Genomic DNA, 22,659 nt, shown 5'->3' with positions numbered 1-22,659 from the left:
CTGAATTAATTGTTTTCATAACATGATTTAATCCATTCAGCTGTATTGTTATGGTATCTATGTATACATGTTAACTTAGCTACCCTGTTACCAGCATTATATGACAAGAATGTCACCTCTTCTCTGTCAGCATTATGTTGGTTCACTTACAAATCCTTTTTACATAATACTGACAATAGGGCTCTCATTCTGAGAGTGTGAAGAGGAGAGTAACTGGAGAATAGACTGGATTTCCAAAACTACAAGTAGACCTGAAAACAAATAGTTATTGAGTTCAGTTCTACGAGTGTGCGGGCTGTTAATCTGATTCATTTTAAATATCTTAGTCAGGAACATTTTAACCGGTTTATTAACAACTTTCAAAAAGTTTTCCAGAAACATTTGGCTGAATATAACACTGACACAAAAATATTAATTGATTGATTTTTATTGATGATTAAATTACAATATTACCAAGACAGCAATCAAATTAATTCTGTATCTAAATAACAGGCATGGACATTTAACAAACTACTTGTACACTAATCATGCACATATCTGATGTTATTACAGCAGGACCTACACATTCATCAAAACATATAAAAATATATTGTCATTTGTAAAGCTAGACAGTTACTTGATTGCATACTATTTGATTTGGTCAGTGAAATTTTAACAAAAACATCAACGATACTTTATCCATAAAAATCACAAAAAGGCAGATAGATAGAAAAGATGGATTAGAAAACATTTTGAGTCATATATTTTGTGATTATAGCTCTAGTTTGTACTTCTCGGAACCTCTCAAACAATTTTCAGGGCTGAAAAACAGGAGTAGGCATACATTTGATCAGGGCATGTACTTCATTCCCTTCATCCTAGGAATGATATGTATATCTCTGATGTCATCATGCTGAAGCAGCCAACACAAGTAGCGCTCCGTCCCCATGCCCCATCCGCTGGTGTGCAGTGGTTTCACTTGCCGCATGTCAATGTACCATTTGTAGGACTGCTCTGGGACTGCATGGTGCCTGAGGGCCTCCTGTACCATCTCAGGGGTTGGATGACGTTCACCAAGACCCAGGGTCTCCCCCAGCCCGAGGAGAAGGTCAGCAGCTTTGGCTTTGCACCGCCCAGTGCCCTCCACATAGGCCTGGTAGAAGGGAACTCCTAGATGGTCCATCTCAGTGAGCCACACAGCGCCACCATATTTCTCTATCAAGACCCGCTCTCCTTTGCGTGTTAGCTTTCTGCCAAACTGGGGCTGGCCATCTTGTACCCACTCTGAGCAGTCAGCAGAGGGCATCATAGGAATGGCCTGGTCTAGGGGGACTCTCGGGAGTGGAGTTTTTCCATCCAGCTTACTCAGCATGGCTTTGACATGAGTTAGGGTCCCAGCAGTGTTGAGGATCATGTCAGAGTGTTTCTTCAGCATGGACTTGGTGAGATGAGCCAAATATCCCTCTGCTGTAGAAATGGCATCGTCCATGTCACCCAACAGTTCACACTCCACGTGGTAGAACTGGTTCAAGTGTGTGGCATCAGGATCTTCCCCTCTAAAGCTGGGAGAGATGTAATATGTCCCTGGTAGGTTCTCCTGGAAGCGAAGGAAGTATTCAAGTACAAATTGCATTGAGTCAGCCAGGTAGATGTCCTGGCCCAGCAAGTTAACAGAAACTGGTTCTGAGTCAGATCCCAAGCCCATTGGTGAGGAGATGGTGTCTGTGGTGAGAGGGGTCAGAGCGTAGGAGAACTGGCAGCAAGAGTGGAAATATTCCACTGTGCTGTGGAAGAGCGTGTTTTGAATCTGGAAAAGGTTGCGATACCACTGGCTCTTGATAGCAAGTGTGGAGTGAGACTGAGGGTCTTGCCATGAGTGAGTAGGCCTGCACTGGGTGATTTTTGAGTGCATGTTTTTGAGGGCCTCAGGGTCAGCAGCTGGGCCATCCACTGATGACACATATCCAGGGTAGGTGTGGAAGAACTCTGGTTGCAGATCGGTAGGCTTAGTACCATCTGGTGAAGGTAACACAGGGATTAGCTTGGCATGAGCATAATCAATCTCAAAGCCCTCGAAGATCAGTGCAACGCCTGGAGCTGCCATCCCCTTTTCCAGTAGATGAGCAACTTTATAAGTGGCTAAGATCAATGCTTTGTAGTCTTCTTGCTCCAGTTTGAAGATGTCACTGGACAGGTGTTTGCGTGGCACCACCACAGTTAGTCCAGGAGTGTTTGGGTACGGTGTTAGGAAGGCAACATGCTCACTGTCTTCCCACACCCTCCACTGTTGATGCTCCCCACGTACAATACGACTGAAGAGGTTATCATTGGAAGGGTCTCCACAAAAGTCAAAGCAAGAAGGTGCATTTGGTGTTGGCAGTTTGCTTTGAATCTTAGCTTGAACTTGAGCCAGTGCCTCGTCATCCCAGCGTGGACCGCTTTTTGAGTTGCAGTAACCAGGATTGTAATTTTGAAATTCCTCTTCATTTGCAAGATGGGGCTGCCAGTTCGGCTCTAGGCCATGAAGAGGGAGCAGTCTGATTTGTGCTGGCTGATCAGGGGTTGGATTGAAAACCATGGCACAGCGCTGCACTCCCAATCGCTCACATAGCAAGCTTGATACAGCTTTTGCTCCTTCCAGAATAGCCACAAAATCAGGCCAAGCCAATTCAAAGATGCTGCTTGCCCCACTAAGAGTTTTTTTAGTCAGAATGGTTGACCCAGAGATCCAGGGGTTGGGATCCAAGTAGGCAACCAGCTCATTGGTTTCCCAGATCACATGAGAGAAGTTCTTGAGGGGCCTGAGTACCTCTACTCGTGATGTGCCACCTATCACTGAGGCCACGAACATCACTCCAGCATTCGTTTCAATGATGGCATCGCCTTTAGTGTCTACAGCAATGATTCCTGCACAGATTCCATCTAGATTTTCAGCCATCACTTCTCTACATGCCTGCCTAAGGCTGTAGCCTGTGTGGTGGTAGAGACTGGCTATTTTCTGTGCAACTGTGTGTCTCAGAAACACATCTCCATCTCCAGAGCAGGTAATAGCTAACTTGTCATCAGCATATATTCCTGCCCCGACTACTGCTGTATCCCCAACTCGGCCTTTCAGCTTTCCTACTACCCCACCTGTGGAAGATGCAGCAGCCAACCCATTCCAACGATCCAAGGCCACAGCTCCCACTGTCTGAGGGTGGTGATTAGTTTTTGAGGCATTTCCAGCAGCAAGCTTTGCGGTTAACTGCATGTGACGTGTATCAGTGTAGAAATATTCAGGCCCAACAGGTTTCTCCTTTTCCTCCAAACCTTGCAGAAACTCTTCAGCCCCTTCTCCTACAATGAGTGAATGTGAGCTTTTCTCCATGACACATCTGGCTGCTTTGATGGGGTTCTTTACACTTTGCACACATGCAACAGATCCTGATCTCATTGCATTGCCATCCACAATGGTTGCTTCCATTTCATTTTTGCCATCTTTGTTGAATACTGAGCCTTTACCTGCATTGAACAGGAAGCAGTCTTCCAGAGCCTCTACTGACTTCTGAACTGCATCCAGACTCTGTCCACCTTGTTGAAGCACTCTGGATCCCAGGGTTAAGGCTGTCTGTAGAGCAAACTCAATAACCCCAATTACTTCATTGTTCAGCATCATCTCCTCTCCAGCACCACCATGGATCACCAGAGTATAGTCTGTGCTCATGCCAGAGGTGGAGTCAACAGGGTATTCTCCATTTTCTGGACTCTCTGGTAGGTGGTTTGTCTCTCCATTCATTTTCAGTGTTTGACTATGATCCAGGAGATGCTCCAGGGCTCCCATTTGACATGCAATGGCATATCTAATAGCTAGAAGCATCACTAACTTCAGGTTTATCGTTAGGCTTTCTTGAAGCTTCTCCAGTGCAAGAGCAAAGCTCCCTTTCCCATTAAGCACAATGCGAACCCCGTCTCTCTTCCCAAGATAGGATACAACCACCTGATCTTGGGCATAAACATTCCCTACTCCACACTCCACACCCTCCATCATATCTGTACCTGTGAGGTACACAGTTGGGCATCCAAAGGGGTCCAGGTACTTCTTCAATGGGTTGTCAGATGGCAATGATTGACGCAGGATCGCTACATGGGGCCCAACTGCTTGACCACTTTTGGTGTTTCTAATGAGGCTCTTGTGTTCCAAAAATGCAACATGGAACAATCGTAGAAGGTCAGGAGTGTATTGCATTGTGTTATGTGAGCCAAATGAGGAAGCTAAGGCACCTACAAATTCTTGAGAATGCATGGTCATGGAGTATGTAGGATCACAACGGCCATGTTTGTAGTGGCGCATATGGGTAGGTGTGACAAGTATGTGTTTGGCAGCAGATTCTCCGAGGGTCTGCCTCAGAGAAAGCTGCAAAGAGAAGTTGATCCAAGCATCATACAGGCCTCTCTGCCCTCTGAGAGTAGAGAAGATATCAGGATAGGAGGAAACATCGAAAGTGAGAATTGAATGATTTGCTTGTAAGGAAGTGCTTAACTTTGGGCTATTTGCTCCTTGAAAGGGGAATGTTAGGGAATTTGGACATACAGAATTGGCATGGTTCACTGTGGCAGATCCATTCCCATTTTCAGTGTCAGTATTGACTAGGTTTAAGTCAGCAGTCTCAGACAGATTGTACACATGCTGAGTTACAAGCCCAGCCACCATCCCATCCACAGCAGTGTGCTCAAATACCATCCCAGTTGTGCTGTCCTTGAACACCACCACGTTCACCACCTGTTCAAGATTTTAAAAAGCATTAATTGGATGGTTGATCATTGGAATCTCTGTCTGTCAGTAAAACACATTTTTCATCATCTTCACTTGGTATTGTACACATATGGAACAATGCCTATATATTTGTTGTGTTTTTAGAGAAATTGCATTTTGAATTATATATATTGATGATGTTTATTGTCTATATGAAAGTGATGCCATAATGAACAGTTTCAATCTGAAATGTACTACGGATCATAGTGAGGAAGCCACGTAGGTAAGTTAGACTAATATCATCTCTTAAAACAAAAAAAGTGAATCCCTATGATGTGCAACATTAAAATGGAATATGAAGCAGATGGGGGACATAAATGGTCTTTATCCAGATTCTATCCATTACCTTGTCATAGTATCTCAGACACGGACGGTCTCCTCCAGCTCCCAGCCTCACTGCATTGAGGATATCAGCCAGTTCAGAAGGTGCGTTGCAGTCTTCCAGACAGAGTGTCAGCACAGCGCTCTCCATCAGCCCCAGAGATGTCGCTGCATCCCCTCCTTGGCCCAGGATCTCTTCCCTGGTAGCAGCCCAGACTCTGCGCTCCAGAGCTGAGAGGCTGCAAATGGCAGAGGGATCATTCTGTTTTCCTGCAACAGGTTGATCCATCAGCTGAATCAGCTGGTTGTAGATTTCAAAGAATGGTCGAGCAGAAACCGGCCCACCAGGGCTGGGACGCACCAGTATGTCAACAGGGAACACCCCTCCAACACAGGTGATGATGGCGTGAAGGCTATCTGGGTAGACCTGGAGATAAGAACGCTATAGATTAGAAATAGAGAATAGAATACATATGAATCTTACCAGTTATCTCACCAGTCATCTCACCTTAATTTCATCTCGACTCCTTCCAGGAATGCGACTGGCAGCGAATACCTCAGACTGCTGTGTGCGCTCCATTGGCACATTGCCTTCCAGTAACATGGGCTCACTGTACAGCTTTGCTGCTGCAAAGAGCAGAGCAGCTGCCCTCCCCAGCTGGGTACATTTCTTTGCTTTTGAAGGAAGAAGAACAACAGGGAAGGCAGTGGAGGTGGGCAGGGGGTCAGCACAGGACAGCAGACCTCTTTTAAACTGCTCCGTAACCCAGTTCTCCTGGCCTGAAGCAATGCCTGCCAACTTTTGCTGGGCCTCTTGAAGGAGCTCCTTCTGCTGGTCCAGTGTACTTTTGAACTCTGGGTAAAGCTCAGGACTTAAAGTGAGCTGCAGGACACGGCTCACTTCTTGCAAGGTAACATCCAATTCTGGAACAGGGTAGTTGAGAAGGCTCATCCTGCCGATATGGAGGCTTGAGTGACAGAAAATGAGCAAAAGTTTGTGTCATAAAAAGTACTCACTTTCATTGCCTCTGTTAGACTGTGGAAGTAGTATTAAAACATTTTGACACCAGCCAGGGGCATTGAATATGTGAAGGGGATCCTGTTTAGGTGGGTCTGTGGGACCTCCCCCAGAAAATTTTGAATTAAGTAGCATTTTCCCACATTCTGGTGCATGTTTTTGGAAGACATGTTTTTAGAAGATTTCTCTTCCATATCTAATGTCCGTTGTTCCTAGAAATGAAAATGAGAATTAAATAGGCCTATCATTGTTATACTGACATTCTTATAATGTCTTTGCAATAGTAGCCTAGTTATACAACTGACGACAGAATCAAAACAAGCTTTTGCTTTGTGTGTAGGAAACCAGCAAAACACGGAGTGGATTCCTATTGATGTGGGTATTTTCTGACTGATTAAGTGGAATGGATTTGATAGTGAAGCAATAATAAGATCATTGGACAAATTAGACTCATCATGCACTAATATTTTTAATGGCAAATGTGAGGGGGTCCAAAGGACTTTTTTTAAAAGGTGGGGAGGTCCCGACCCCCCCTTCAATTATATGGTGGTGACGCCCATGACGCCAGCATAGTAACAATGAAAATTGTCTGAGCACTCGTCTGGTTCAAATAAGCAAAGCAGCAAAGATTGACATTCATGTGTCTGCCAGTTTAGTGTAATCATACATTATCATGCGCTTAATTACTTACTTTGGGTTTTTCTATGCAGAACTAATGTTGGTTTTATTAGTAAAATAGACGAATCTCCAAAAGCTTTGATGTACCTGGGAAAACAGGTCTACTTCTCTTATTTACATATATACTGTGTGATTTATTGATTGATTTAAATCATAAAAAATAGAAATATGAACATTTACTATCAAATATGAAAATATACAATAATAAAAATAATAAATTATTTCTCTCTCTCTCTCTCTCTCTCTCTCTCTCTCTCTCTCTCTCTCTCTCTCTCTCTCTATATATATATATATATATATATATATATATATATATATATATATATATATAGTTTTAATTATGCTTTTTGAACAAAGCCAATTAAAAATATCAAGGGACAATGGTTACAATAATATTTTTCCCCTGGCATGTAACCCTGTGGGGACTATAAAGCAAGTTTTAATCATTACATTACTTTTCTTTTACAAAAACATTTAAATTGTCAATAATATTTAGTTTCTGAAAAGTCTAAATAAAAATGTACATTATTGAAGGAAAGAAGAAAAACATCAGCAGTGTATGCACATTATAGTATTTCACAAGGAAAATGCAAAGATTGAATGAAAAAAATTAACAACACAAGAAAAAAGTCAATAAGAATAAGCAATAGAAATAAAGTTTTCTTTACCTTCAATGCCAAGTAAATGCGGCTGCCTTGTGTTTATTCTCTAATGTACAACCAAGTTTATATAGGCTACAGATCACTCCTCCCTCCCATTCTCCCATGCACACATCCACACACACACACACACACACACACACACACACACACACACACACACACACACACACACACACACACACACACACACACACACACACACTCACTCACTCACTCACTGACTCACTCACTCATTTAAGTAAAGTGAATACGTTGCATCATTTCACCTACATTTTCCTTCCTTGTAAATAATTCCCGTCCTCATTTCAGTTCTACCAGAAAGATGACACACACACGCACACACACACAAACACACACACACACACACACACACACACACACACACACACACACACACACACACACACACACACACACACACACACACACACACACACACACACACCACCAAATCGAATCCTAATTTATTAGATGAAACTTCAGTGGGTCATAACTGTAATATCAATGCAATGTATTTTACTCTGATGTATGCCTGATGTTAAAATTATTCCTAATATTAAGCCGCCTCCTCTTAGCGGAGGCCTGTTCTGGTCGTGGCCGAGCCATAAGAAGGGACCATCTTCTAGGGTTGACTATCATGTCTTGTGTTGTTTAATGTAGTGTGTTTTTTGTCATGTGATTGTTTTTGTCGACCAGCCATGGGGTCACAGATGCAAATTAGCTTCTAGTTAACTCTGGTAAACTGCAGTTAACAATAAATATACATGTGGTCTTTTATTGAGTGGTGCAGGAATAATTCCTAAAACCTGGAAATTAGATTGTATTTTTGCACTTATTATTCCCTCATCTTGAAGTAAGTGTTTTGAATGTGGTTTTGGTGAGATGCCTGAATTAAGTAATGTGGTTAACACAAGCTTAAGGGATTTGATTTGTTTTGGTCTATAATATAAAATACATCAGTCAATACCCTTCTTGTAAAATTTGAAGCTTAAAAAAGATGGTTTCTAACAGGTGGGTAAATGTGTTCATTCGTGAATATTATCTTGTTGGATAAAACGAGGAAATGTAAAGTTTCGTTTGCCACAGAATAATTCCATTGACTTTTTGTCTGAGCCAGTACGACCTCTGGGGATGGCCGATAAGTCCCTGATCAACTGCATTCCCTCAAAGTATCTTATTTCTTCCTTATACATCACGCTCTTCCTCATTACTGCAGTCTCACCATACAGTAATTATTCACCCCCCGCAGTTTTTCCTTCCTTGTGTGACTAAGAGGATTGTATAGTTGTAACAACAAAGGACTCAGAAACAGGGGTGAGTAGTTGAAATGACACGAGGAAAGAAAAAGTCAGGTTGAATAATGTATTCATTCATTCATAAAAGAAACTCCAGCATGATTACTATCCGAACCAGAAACAAGATGTTTGAACACCTTGGCCCAGTCGTCCAGACGATAGTTTGCTTTAGTGAGTAAAACTTGGCCTCGGTTCTTCTCCCGTCACATTGGGCTCTGTAGCTGTGGCTCCCTGCTCTGCTCTCTGTGTTTCTGTGCCAAATTTAGACCCGAATGGAAGCGAGAAAGGCCACCAAAGTTTTGGTTGATGACAGACAGTGGGTTTGACCTGATAGAAGAAAGGAACACAATCATTGTGTTCCTTTCTGTTCCTTTTTTTCGTTCCTCTTTCTGTCCTTTTGTTCCTTCTTTTGATCCCTGGAAGTCAGTCCTGTACTCCTCCAGTCCTGTACCCCTCCTTGTACAGTGCAGCCTCAGCAGGGCCTTTGCACGACCTCTACAACTGGAATAAAGCTCTTTGGTTTGCTCATTGATTTCTCTGTTAAATGTCAGGATGGGTGGGAGGGGTGATGGATGGGTCAAACTAACACACAGCTCAGTTTGATGACCTACAGTAATGCAGTCAACGCAGCTATAGGAACACACTCAGTCACACACTCACTGCAGCATGCACAGTCCCTCCTTTTTTCATTTCTATAATCAGTTTGAAACGTCGATAGCTTCATGTAAATGTTCCATTTATAGGAGTGCATTTTCCAGTTCGCCCAATTCTTGATGTGTTTCAGATCAGAGGCTTCCATAAAGATAAACTCACATTACCATGAGCCCTGAGCGAAAAAGTAGTTCCATCCCAACTTTTAAAACTCAGCTTGAGATGTGTTCATTGAGTGTATTTTGTTATTGATAACAGTGATGGTAATTGTATTGTAATTTTAGGCTATTTAATTTTTATTGTGTGTTATAAATCATTGTGATCCGTGACAATAGTTGCATTACAATGGACTCGATTTCCAAGTGCCTTTGGAATCATATACCATTTATTACAATTACATGCATTGAATTTCCTTACACACACACACACACACACACACACACACACACACACACACACACACACACACACACACACACACACACACACACACACACACACATCCAAGTGAAGAAATCACCCTCACATGATTGAAGAAAAGTCAAACTGAAAGTAACACTTTATTAAGCCACAGTTGGAGTGGCTTAATAAAGTGCATTTCTCTTCTGTTTCCTAGAAACCAGTCTGGACAGGACTGGTTTCTGTGGTTTCAGTCCTGTATACAGGACTGGTTTCTAGGTAAGCTACGTCTGCTGCCCTCCATGTAAAGTTCAGCCTCAGCACAGACTTCCACATTGTTATAAGATCCTCTTCAACTGGAAAAAAGCTCTTGCTGTCTGATTACATTCAATCAGATTGATTTTGACGTTAAAATGGCTTTACATCAAACTGTACATTTTTGACTATTTATTACTTTTTAACTTGTTCGGTCTCCCATTTTTGTTGCAGCCTTTGAGCCGGGCTGGAACACATATGTTCAGTCAAATTCTTACTTTTAGAAAAGTCAATCCAATGATGTCAGCAAAGAAATCTCACCATTACTACTACAAAAAACAACATTGTGTTCTTGTGATATAGCTATCCAGTTATACAATACAATTTTCTGGCACTTCACTAAAGTACTTCAACTCCACTTTTATTTTACAACTGTTGCCATGTATAAAATTTTCATCAAAAATGGTGTTGAGATGTGCACAACTGCCGCCATGACATGGAGCAGGTTCAATATTACCAAGAGTTATTGTGAAAATAAGGAATGTGCTAAAATAGTTATCAAACTTCAAAAACAAGAAAACATGTTGCATTGCTTTTTTGTCCTTTTTTAACTTTCTATCAGGTCCCCCTTATCACGTTTTCATTAATATCCCATAAACAGCATTTTGTTTTGATTTTAGTCAACTTTCTATGATACATATTAATCTTGATTGATTGCACTTTAATAATCCCCAGGGTCATGGGCTACTTGCGTTACTTGCAACTGGAGATTTCCAACATTTCACACATGTGAAATTAAAATGGCTAACATATCACTGAGATTTAGTTGCATCTGTATGAACGATTGGGCGGACATCATTTTATAGGAATAAAGCCCTCGGACCCCCAGCACAGGCCCCAGCTCCCCCCAGGGTCACAAATACTGTAAAACAAAGCATATCAACCTCATACATAATAGTTTGACAGTAACACACAAGAAAGCTGCATCACATGTCTGACCCTTCTCACCCTGCACTCTAACTCTTCCAGCTGATGCCCTCTAGATGGTGTCAAAGACCTCTGTCTGTCAAATCATCCCATTTTAGAAATAGTTTCCCCCTCTGCAGGGGTAAGGGGGGCAGCACTGACAAGCTAAACTAAGCTGGTGGGTGGTTTAGGTTGGATGATTTGAATGATCTGATTACTTGAGAGCTGCTCTAAAAAGTTCACTCTGAATGATGGATGCTACACTTTCAGCAAAAAGAAGTTCACCCTGATGAGTAAAAGTTTATGTTTTATTCTCAGTGTTTAATAAGTGTAATTTATGCCTTAATCTGCCAGTAATTACACTCAGGTACTGTGCCTCTGTTCTTTTTCTCCACTCGGCCTCCATGTGACACGTCTCTCTGTACCGGACCAGACAGACTTCAGGGAATTCCTGCCTGTGTCTCCTCTTAGCACCACCAAGTGGTGTCGAAGGCCAATACAACAGGTTTCTGATTGATGCAGTGCTGGAGAGTAACTGAGTACATTTACTTGGATACTGTACTTAATACATTTTCAACAAATACATTACATATACAATATAGATTTATCTACCTAGTGCCGACATAACAAGCCGCAACACTGATTTGATGCAACGGCTCCAAAAAATGGGAGACATCAGATATTTTAAAAATAATAAATAGGAACATTTATTGTAAAAATCACAACAGCTAACCAAAATAAAATTTGAAATCCATAATCATTAACGTGTAGGTGTGGGAAAATATCTGAAACAAACAGAACCAAAATGTCAGTCATGTCAGCAGACCAATCCGAATGTCCCCCCCTAGCCCTAACCCTAAAGGGACATTGGGATTGGCCCAGTTAGAGTTAGAACATTCTTTATTTAATTTTGAATCTGAGGGAACATAAGGATGAGGGAAGATAGACACTCTCCTGATTGGAGGCATCATCACAGTAATAGCCTTATTACAGTTTAAAAGTAAAATATAAATTATTTTGAAATAGGCTATTCTTTAACTTTTGTTTTCTGTGTGGCAATATTTTCATTGTAAATAAGACTGTTAAGTCACCATCTATTGCCATAAGAGCAGGGGTGGATAGGGGCATTTTAGCTAAGAACCGACCCACAACCATTCGGTTGGATACCACCTAGTAGCCTACAGCATTCGTACCTGAAATGAAAACTGGAGCTGCAAGTCGAAGCTGATTTGTGGGTGCCAGGAGTTTTGGAGGGCTTGCTGGGCTTTTGTCGATCAAATTGGAAGCATACTGGGTCAAATGATGCCTGTAGATTGAAGAACTGATGCCAGGCATAACCTTACAGTATAGCAGGCCATGTTCAGAAATGTCAGAGAGAGAGAGAGAGAGAGAGAGAGAGAGGGAGATGAGGAGGAGGCAAGCAACTGAATTGCTTAATTGGAGTCACTGCTTCTATATTATAGGAAAACCCTTATTTTGTTGTCCAACCAAGTTTTTCCACTGACCATTCTTCCCCTTCACCCACCAACTGGCCAGATCTTAGAGACATTTTCACACTGAGGTAAGCTGATTTGCACTCTTAAAATGATAATAAAAATAATGTACAAAGGAGATGATGCATTTATAATGATGTACTACTTTTTTTCCTGGAAGTAAAAAGTAAATAAAATACTTGAGCAATACCCTCTTGGGATATACCGCTAAATTAAAGAACAAAATAATAAACACAAGAAGTCACTTTGATTGCTTTTTGGCAGTGTTGGGGTTGATTTTGTGTCTGTCTTTTAACATGGATGTATACATGTGTAGCTTTGTATGTAAAGAAGACCAAAATGGAATATATAATAAATAACATATAATATCGCATAATGCCATTTTCCACCCAGAAACAATGTGCCATTAGTCCTCTCACCTGACTGTGAAGAGAATTCATTGGGCCTATTTCTTGGGGTTGTTGGGGATTTTTTTTCTCAAATTAATCTGACAGCTATTTCCAATTTTCAATGCTTTGAGCGGCACCAACTAAATTAAATTGTGATTGTACTGGGGCAATGACAGAAATGTCAGTGACAGATATCTAAAATAGAAATCAGTAACCAGATCATCAAGGCTCGGCGTCACTGTTAGTTATGTTGGGAGAATTATTCAACTATTTACACCTGGCCAAGTTGAATATGCTACTTAATTTAGCTAGCTGCAAGGATTACTACCACAGTGTCCTTTCTAGCAGAAATATTTACTATTAGTTATAGTACTAATGAGAGCAGTAGAAGTATAAAGAGCAACAGAGTACACATAAGTATGTTGCAGGTGAGAGCCAAGGGAAGTCCTGTAAGATCATTTAGCCACATAATGTGAATCTAATATAATAAAAATGAGATGTACTGTATTGTTACCTTGAAAAAATATCTAAAATGTATTACATGATGGTAGTAGCACTACTGCTAGTTTCACTTATCTTCAGTAAAGGAGCTTTTGCAATCACACGACCAATATACGTACAGACCTGAGAATACAGCCTCACATAAAATACATACAACCGGCATTGTGTGGAGGAATTGCAGTGATGAGACAAGCCAGGACAAATCTAATTTTCCCAGCAGTCATGCAGCGAGGGACACATTCTGTTGACAACGTGCAACTAAAAATGCCCCGCTTTAGTAATAGAGGAGTGGTGAAGAGGGTGTAAGTGCTTTCATGTGAGAGCAGATGGGATCAGTTATCAGTCATTGTTATTAAGGTCTGTACAGTTACTGAGTCAAGAGGGTATTGTCTCACACAGAATAAAATATGGATGCATTCCATTCATGTTTACTACACAAGTACACAAAGAAACCTGTGTTCGACTCAGCTGTCCCTTTCCAAAAATCAGATAATTGCATTACTGGTTCCACTAATGTGAGAGGTTAGGTTGGACATCATGTGAAGGAAATGTAGAGGGGCACGTGCCTGTGTGTGTGTGTGTGTGTGTGTGTGCACTGTATGATAGTAAGACACTAGCTTAGTATGTAAGCACGCCAATATTTGCTAATAAGCACTAAACAGGGTTAGGGTTAGGGTTCAGCTGAGGCTGATGGGCATGTCATTTGTTTTACAACTATTTAGTTATGTTTTTTTTTTGTCAGATGCCTGAAATAAAGCCTGTGTTTACCGCAATATTTTAAAATATTTTAACATTTTCTTCAATCAGTCAATATCTCACTGGTAAAATTTGAAGCTTTTACTTGTTTTAAAAAATTGGCTACATAAGACTACTAAACGCCTTTACAGCCGTGTTATGTCAACCCTAAAGCACTCTACATGGTACACTTAAGATGCAGGTGCAAGTTGTTTTTTTCTGCGTTCTTTACAGTCCCAAAAAAGAACAGCACTGGCATCACCATTCATTGTTTCTCTCTTTCTCTCCTTCTCTATCAAGCCTCCATATCGGCAGGATGAGCCTTCTCAACTACCCTGTTCCAGAACTGGATGTTACCTTGCAAGAAGTGAGCCGTGTCCTGCAGCTCACTTTAAGTCCTGAGCTTTACCCAGCGTTCAAAAGTACACTGGACCAGCAGAAGGAGCTCCTTCAAGAGGCCCAGCAAAAGTTGGCAGGCATTGCTTCAGGCCAGGAGAACTGGGTTACGGAGCAGTTTAAAAGAGGTCTGCTGTCCTGTGCTGACCCCCTGCCCACCTCCACTGCCCTCCCTGTTGTTCTTCTTCCTTCAAAAGCAAAGAAATGTACCCAGCTGGGGAGGGCAGCTGCTCTGCTCTGGGCAGCAGCAAAGCTGTACAGTGAGCCCATGTTACTGGAAGGCAATGTGCCAATGGAGCGCACACAGCAGTCTGAGGTATTCGCTGCCAGCCGCATTCCTGGAAGGAGTCAAGATGAAATTAAGGTGAGATGACTGGTGAGATAACTGGTAAGATTCATGTGTATTCTATTCTCTATTTCTAATCTATAGCATTCTTATCTCCAGGTCTACCCAGATAGCCTTCACGCCATCATCACCTGTGTTGGAGGGGTGTTCCCTGTTGACATACTGGTGCGTCCCAGCCCTGGTGGGCCGGTTTCTGCTCGACCACTCTTTGAAATCTACAATCAGCTGATTCAGCTGATTGATCAACCTGTTGCAGGAGAACAGAATGATCCCTCTGCCATTTGCAGCCTCTCAGCTCTGGAGCGCAGAGTCTGGGCTGCTACCAGGGAAGAGATCCTGGGCCAAGGAGGGGACGCAGCGACATCTCTGGGGCTGATGGAGAGCGCTGTGCTGACTCTCTGTCTGGAAGACTGCAACGCACCTTCTGAACTGGCTGATATCCTCAATGCAGTGAGGCTGGGAGCTGGAGGAGACCGTCCGTGTCTGAGATACTATGACAAGGTAATGGATAGAATCTGGATAAGAATTTAAAATCAAGCTGAGATCAGATTCCTCAGCTCATTCTCATGCCACTCACATCGTTACTCCAATTGACATGACATTCAGAAAATATTAGCCAATGATTATCAAAGGAGGTGTGGCTCTGGAAATCAATACTCGTAACTACATAACCATTTGGCCAATAACCACCTAACTTGCCACATATGTTAACAGAACTACCTGGAACATAACCTGCAGGTTTGATTAATATCAAACTCTTGGGAGTGCTTCAGGAAAATTTACATTTTCAGCAGTTATAGGGGTTTCATCACTGCTCTCACCTTTAATTGGGAGTCGTATTGCTGCTAATGAAGACATATTTCATTGCCTTTACTAAGATTATGTAATAATGGTAGTATGTGCCACAAATTGGTTCTACATGCATTTTAACATTCATGCCATACTGTTAAAGATTTTTAGTTGCAACTATGTTTTCGGTGTGGTCAAATGAAGCAAAACACACATTATTATTATATTATTATTATCATATGATTTATACCAGGGTTCAAATTAAAATTGCCTCTACAATAGTAATTGAGTTACACTCTTAGATTAAACGGCAGTTAGTGAAATTTAGGTAATCTTTAACTATGGCATGTCAAAATGGGCCAGCATATCTACCATTTGACAGTCAAGCAAAACTAGGTTTTGATATGTGCAGAACATGTAAAGTCAAGAAATATAAATTCCACACGAGCATATCAGTATGTTTGCTATTAGAGGAGGTCGAATGTTAAAACAATAAATAAAATAATCTTCATTTTTCAACTCTTTGAACAGGTGGTGAACGTGGTGGTGTTCAAGGACAGCACAACTGGGATGGTATTTGAGCATGCTACTGTGGATGGGATGGTGGCTGGGCTTGTAACTCAGCATGTGTACAATCTGTCTGAGACTGCTGCGTTAAACCTAGTCCATACTGACACTGAAAATGTGAATGGATGTGACGCAGTAAACTATGCCAGTTCTGTTTGTCCAAATTCCCTAACATTCAACTTGCAAGGGGTAAATACCCCCAAAATGAGACCTGACTTGAAAGCAACACATCCAGTTCTCACTTTCGATGTTTCCTCCTATCCTGATGTCTTCTCTACTCTCAGAATGCATAGAGGCCTGTTTGATGCTTGGATCAACTTCTCTTTGCAGCTTTCTCTGAGGCAGACCCTCGGGGAATCTGCTGCCAAACACATACTTGTCACACCTACCCATATGCGCCACTACAAACATGGCCGTTGTGATCCTACATACTCCACGACCATGCATTCTCACAAGTTTGTAGGTGCCTTGGCTTCCTCCTCTGGCTCACAAAACACAATGCAATACACTCCTGACCTTCTACGATTGTTCCATGTTGCATTTTTGGAACATAGGAGCCTCATCAGAAACACCAAAAGTGGTCAAGCAGTTGGGCCCCATGTAGCGATTCTGCGTCGATCATTGCCATCTGACAACCCATTGAAGAATTACCTGGACCCCTTTGGATGCCCAACTGTGTACCTCACAGGTACAGATATGATGGAGGGTGTGGAGTGTGGAGTAGGGAATGTTTATGCCCAAGATCAGCTGGCTGTGACCTATCTTGGGAAGAGAGACAGGGTTCGCATTGTGCTTAATGGGAAAGGGAGCTTTGCTCTGGCACTGAAGAAGCTTCAAGAAAGCCTAACGATAAACCTGAAGTTAGTGATGCTTCTAGCTATTAGATATGCCATTGCATGTCAAATGGGAGCCCTGGAGCATCTCCTGGATCATAGTCAAACACTGAAAATGAATGGAGAGACAAACCCCCTACCAGAGAGTCCAGAAAATGGAGAATACCCTGTTGACTCCACCTCTGGCATGAGCACAGACTATACTCTGGTGATCCATGGTGGTGCTGGAGAGGAGATGATGCTGAACACTGAAGTGATTGGGGTTATTGAGTTTGCTCTACAGACAGCCTTAACCCTCGGATCCAGAGTGCTTCAACAAGGTGGGCGGAGTCTGGATGCAGTTCAGAAGTCAGTAGAGGCTCTGGAAGACTGCTTCCTGTTCAATGCAGGTAAAGGCTCAGTATTCAACAAAGATGGCAAAAATGAAATGGAAGCAACCATTGTGGATGGCAATGCAATGAGATCAGGATCTGTTGCATGTGTGCAAAGTGTAAAGAATCCCATCAAAGCAGCCAGATGTGTCATGGAGAAAAGCTCACATTCACTCATTGTAGGAGAAGGGGCTGAAGAGTTTCTGCAAGGTTTGGAGGAAAAGGAGAAACCTGTTGGGCCTGAATATTTCTACACTGATACACGTCACATGCAGTTAACCGCAAAGCTTGCTGCTGGAAATGCCTCAAAAACTAATCATCACCCTCAGACAGTGGGAGCTGTGGCCTTGGATCGTTGGAATGGGTTGGCTGCTGCATCTTCCACAGGTGGGGTAGTAGGAAAGCTGAAAGGCCGAGTTGGGGATACAGCAGTAGTCGGGGCAGGAATATATGCTGATGACAAGTTAGCTATTACCTGCTCTGGAGATGGAGATGTGTTTCTGAGACACACAGTTGCACAGAAAATAGCCAGTCTCTATCACCACACAGGCTACAGCCTTAGGCAGGCATGTAGAGAAGTGATGGCTGAAAATCTAGATGGAATCTGTGCAGGAATCATAGCTGTAGACACTAAAGGTGATGCAATCATTGAAACGAATGCTGGAGTGATATTCGTGGCCTCAGTGATAGGTGGCACATCACGAGTAGAGGTACTCAGGCCCCTCAAGAGCTTCTCTCATGTGATCTGGGAAACTGATGAGCTGGTTGCCTACCTGGATCCAAACCCCTGGACCCCTGGGTCAACCATTCTGACTAGAAAAACTCTTAGTGGGGCAAGCAACATCTTTGAATTGGCTTGGCCTGATTTTGTGGCTATTCTGGAAGGAGCAAAAGCTGTGTCAAGCTTGCTATGTGAGCGATTGGGAGTGCAGCGCTGTGCCATGGTTTTCAATCCAACCCCTGATCAGCCAGCACAAATCGGACTTCTCCCTCTTCATGGCCTAGAGCCAAACTGGCAGCCCCATCTTGCAAATGAAGAGGAATTCCACACTTACAATCCTGGTTACTGCACCTCAAAAAGCGGTCCACGCTGGGATGATGAGACACTGGCCCAAGTTCAAGCTAAGATTCGAAACGGACTGCCAACACCAAATGCACCTTCTTGCTTTGATTTTAGTGGAGACCCTTCCAATGAAAACCTCTTCAGTCGTATTGTACGTGGGGAGCATCAACAGTGGAGGGTGTGGGAAGACAGTGAGCATGTTGCCTTCCTAACACCGTACCCAAACACTCCTGGACTAACTGTTGTGGTGCCACGCAAACAGCTATCAAGTGATATCTTCAAACTGGAGCAAGCAGACTACAAAGCATTGATCTTAGCCACTTATAAAGTTGCCCGACTAATGGAAAAGGGGATGGCAGCTCGAGGCGTTGCACTGATCTTCGAGGGCTTTGAGATTGATTATGCTCATGCCAAGCTAATACCTGTGTTACCTTCACCAGATGGTACTAAGCCTACCGATCTGCAACCGGAGTTCTTCCACACCTACCCTGGATATGTGTCATCAGTGGATGGCCCAGCTGCTGACCCTGAGGTCCTCAAAAATATCCACTCAAAAATCACCCAGTGCAGACCTACTCACTCATGGCAAGACCCTCAGTCTCACTCCACACTTGCTATCAAGAGCCAGTGGTATCGCAACCTTTTCCAGATTCAAAACACACTCTTCCACAGCACAGTGGAATATTTCCACTCTTGCTGCCAGTTCTCCTACGCTCTAACCCCTCTCACCACAGACACCATCTCCTCACCAATGGGCTTGGGATCTGACTCAGAACCAGTTTCTGTTAACTTGCTGGGCCAGGACATCTACCTGGCTGACTCAATGCAATTTGTACTTGAATACTTCCTTCGCTTCCAGGAGAACCTACCAGGGACATACTACATCTCTCCCAGCTTTAGAGGGGAAGATCCTGATGCCACACACTTGAACCAGTTCTACCACGTGGAGTGTGAACTGTTGGGTGACATGGACGATGCCATTTCTACAGCAGAGGGATATGTGGCTCATCTCACCAAGTCCATGCTGAAGAAACACTCTGACATGATCCTCAACACTGCTGGGACCCTAACTCATGTCAAAGCCATGCTGAGTAAGCTGGATGGAAAAACTCCACTCCCGAGAGTCCCCCTAGACCAGGCCATTCCTATGATGCCATCTGCTGACTGCTTAGAGTGGGTACAAGATGGCCAGCCCCAGTTTGGCAGAAAGCTAACACGCAAAGGAGAGCGGGTCTTGATAGAGAAATACGGTGGCGCTGTTTGGCTGACTGAGATGGACCATCTAGGAGTTCCCTTCTACCAGGCCTATGTGGAGGGCACTGGGCGGTGCAAAGCCAAAGCTGCAGACCTTCTCCTCGGGCTTGGGGAGACTGTGGGTCTTGGTGAACGTCATTCAACCCCTGAGATGGTACAGGAGGCCCTCAGGCACCATGCAGTCCCAGAGCAGTCCTACAAATGGTACATCAACATGCGGCAAGTGAAACCACTGCACACCAGCGGATGGGGCATGGGGACGGAGCGCTACTTGTGTTGGCTGCTTCAGCATGATGACATCAGAGATATACATATCATTCCTAGGATGAAGGGAATGAAGTACATGCCCTGATCAAAAGTATTTAACATGTCTACAGACCATTAGATGTGATATACTTGTAATAATGGGGCAAAAGAGGTATATACATTATGGATTTTGACTATAGAATTGCTTCCCTACTTCTGATTTCGGGTCTTATAATCATCACCAGCGATATTCCCTGCATAGTCCATGCCTCGGGAAACCATACCACATTCCTTAATACTCAACCCTTGTACCCTTCAAAGTAAAATGTTTGTGAAAATGTAATGTTTTAGCCCTCTAAAACAAACTGGAGATATAATTGCAGAAAAGTTAAATTTGAGATTACAAGAAGTATCTCAGCATTTCTCACTTAAATGTAAGCATTCAAGAGTTGTTTTTTTTTTTTTGTTGGTCTGTCTTAGTGGTGAAGCTGTAGTATTGATGTAAGTGCAACTTGAGAATACACAACGTGTATGTACAAAATTGATACATCTTTCAAGCTATGTAAGGACAACATAGAGGATAAAATACCTTTACATCCTTAAATGTTGTAACATCATGTATGCAAGAACATTCTTTATATTGTTCCTCAATGTAAGGTTTTTGTTCAACTTCTATAATTTTTTTTTGTTTTTAATGGATTTTATGAAAGTCATGTAGTATTGCTTTTTTTTTAATAAATAGATTTGAAACAGCTATCAGGCACCATCTGGATGGATTAATGACAAGGTCAATGGGAACTGTTCTAGCATCTGATCACGCTCATCCCTTGGCACTGGGAGAAATATCACAGAACTGAAGTGTGTGTGCGTGTGTGTGTATGTGTGTGAGTGTGTGTGCGTGTGTGTGTGTGTGTGTGTGTGTTGGTGTGTGTGTGTGCGTGTGTGAGTGAGTGTGTGTGTGTGTGTGTGTATGTGAGTGTATGTGAGTGAGTGCATCAAGCGTGTGCCACCAGATTTCAACAACAACATGATTATTTTACAATACATGAATAAATTAAAGATGAACTGAATGCTTCTTGAATTTCTTTTTTTTTTACCTCCTCTCCTTGCTGTAATGATGTAGTGATGCTGGTCAGAGATGGAACTGGCTTGACATTTTCAATCAGAGAGGGGTGTGAAACATTTATTTTAGTTTCATTTGTTTTCTGATGTTGTGCTACCTTTTAAAATGAGAACAGACCCAAGTGGTCAATGTTAGTCAACAACATGTCACTCTTGCATACCTGAACAATAAGCTAAAACTGGCTGAACTCTGCATTAATCTGAAAAGTTGTGTTACGAGTACGACCAGGGGCGTAGCCATCATTTCAGAAGTGAGGGGGACAAATTGTTCTGAGGTCTATTGAGTGATTTATCATCCCCTTGCATTCAATTGCACCTCTCCTTAGTGGCTAAAGAACCACACAACTACAAACAGCACAGCACCAGGGGACCGACTTTAGTTCTTTAGAATTATATACTATCAAAATCTAAAGTCAAAATCTAAAATCTAAAGCTGAGTTGACACAGAATGACTCTCTAACATCTACAGGGTAAGTAGCCAGATAATAAATGTGCGAAGCAACATTTATAAATAGAATTAAGAATAGTAGTGGTGACATAGCTGTGGAAATTAATCGCAAAGTCACTTTTATGCTATCTGTATTTTTTCTCAGCTAGTTATATTCTCTTCTCACCTGTGACCCTGCATGATCATCCTTGCTGGCCTCTGGTCCACTTTCTCCTCCCTGACGCTGCTCTTTCTATTATATAAAGATTAAAAAATAATGTGCAAAACAATAGTGAGCACAAGTTCTGTGCAGAAATTAAGGAGGAGTGGGTATATTTCTAGGTGGTAGAGTAGCCAAAAATTGTAGTCAAGTAAGAGGGTTGTTACTTTAGAATAATATTGCTCAAGTAAAAGTAAAACGTATTAAATGTAAAGGAGTGAATGTAACTACTTACTACCACCGCACCTATAGCGACTCAACATAACTAACAGTTAACAAACTTAACTTGATAGGCCTATATTGACATGTATTAATTAGACATCATTGAGCTAAACATTATCTACATGCAACAGAAATACTCAACTTACATGCTTTGTTTGGAAAAACAGTAAGGTTTTTTGCCTCTTGGCTGCTAGTTTGCTGAACATGGTGAACAAGATCTGAATCAATGTCTGTGTGATTGAAATCAACACGACAGCGGTGTTTGCCGCCTGCTCATGGTGCGTTCGACGGCGGCTCGGAAAAACGCGTTTCCACGTGTTAAAATGAATTGAAGGGTTGTAATGGCTGTAAAAAGTGCGGGGGACAGAGGGCACAGATACTGGAAGTGCGGGGGACATGTCCCCCGCGTACCCCGCTTCCGCTACGCCCATGAGTACGACCAACACTTACATTACAGTAACTTCAGATCATTAATGTCTTTCTTGATGCATCTTAAAAGATGATCGTTTTATTGATTTTGCATAAAATATAATGTTCTGAGTCAAAGTTTTCCAGTATACAAGAATACCACACACACATTTGCTCTCATGCCAAATCCAGGGTGGGGTTCTGGTCCAAAATGTCCCAACATTTTCAATAAATGAAAGGTGAGAAATGCTCATAATAATA

General features: G+C 42.3%; 2 protein-coding genes across 4 annotated transcripts; one reads left to right on the top strand and one right to left on the bottom strand.

The window, feature by feature from the left end:
* Window positions 1-384: 384 nt before the first annotated feature.
* Window positions 385-7,543, bottom strand: LOC311030840 (uncharacterized protein). 2 transcript variants are annotated; one of them, XM_084036865.1, is made up of 4 exons: window positions 7,457-7,543; window positions 5,601-6,060; window positions 5,118-5,519; window positions 385-4,738 (listed from the first exon to the last, which is right to left on the bottom strand). In XM_084036865.1, exons 2-4 carry the CDS (start codon window positions 6,042-6,044, stop codon window positions 830-832), a joined length of 4,755 nt encoding a protein of 1,584 aa, XP_083892991.1. In that variant the 5' UTR covers window positions 6,045-6,060; window positions 7,457-7,543; the 3' UTR covers window positions 385-829. The 2 variants fall into 2 exon arrangements, with proteins under 2 accessions (XP_083892991.1, XP_083892992.1); XM_084036866.1 differs by lacking the exon at window positions 7,457-7,543 and having other exon boundaries at window positions 5,601-6,918.
* A 4,999-nt stretch (window positions 7,544-12,542) lies between these two features.
* Window positions 12,543-21,062, top strand: LOC311030566 (uncharacterized protein). Of its 2 annotated transcripts, XR_014599000.1 has the most exons (5): window positions 12,543-12,577; window positions 14,435-14,894; window positions 14,976-15,377; window positions 16,197-20,907; window positions 21,000-21,062. XR_014599000.1 is itself a non-coding variant. In XM_084036385.1 (4 exons), the coding sequence occupies exons 2-4, from the start codon at window positions 14,451-14,453 to the stop codon at window positions 20,103-20,105; spliced, it is 4,755 nt and encodes a 1,584-aa protein (XP_083892511.1). In that variant the 5' UTR covers window positions 12,543-12,577; window positions 14,435-14,450; the 3' UTR covers window positions 20,106-20,911. The 2 variants fall into 2 exon arrangements, 1 of the variants encoding a protein (XP_083892511.1); XM_084036385.1 differs by lacking the exon at window positions 21,000-21,062 and having other exon boundaries at window positions 16,197-20,911.
* The last annotated feature ends 1,597 nt before the right edge of the window (window positions 21,063-22,659 follow it).

The sequence above is a fragment of the Eutrigla gurnardus genome, assembly GCF_963514095.1.
Source record: "Eutrigla gurnardus genome assembly, chromosome: 20".
In the NCBI taxonomy this organism is placed as follows: Eukaryota; Metazoa; Chordata; class Actinopteri; order Perciformes; family Triglidae; genus Eutrigla; species Eutrigla gurnardus.
The sequence above is the reverse complement of the archived record's forward strand: the minus strand, read 5'-3'. Positions and strand labels throughout refer to the sequence as shown.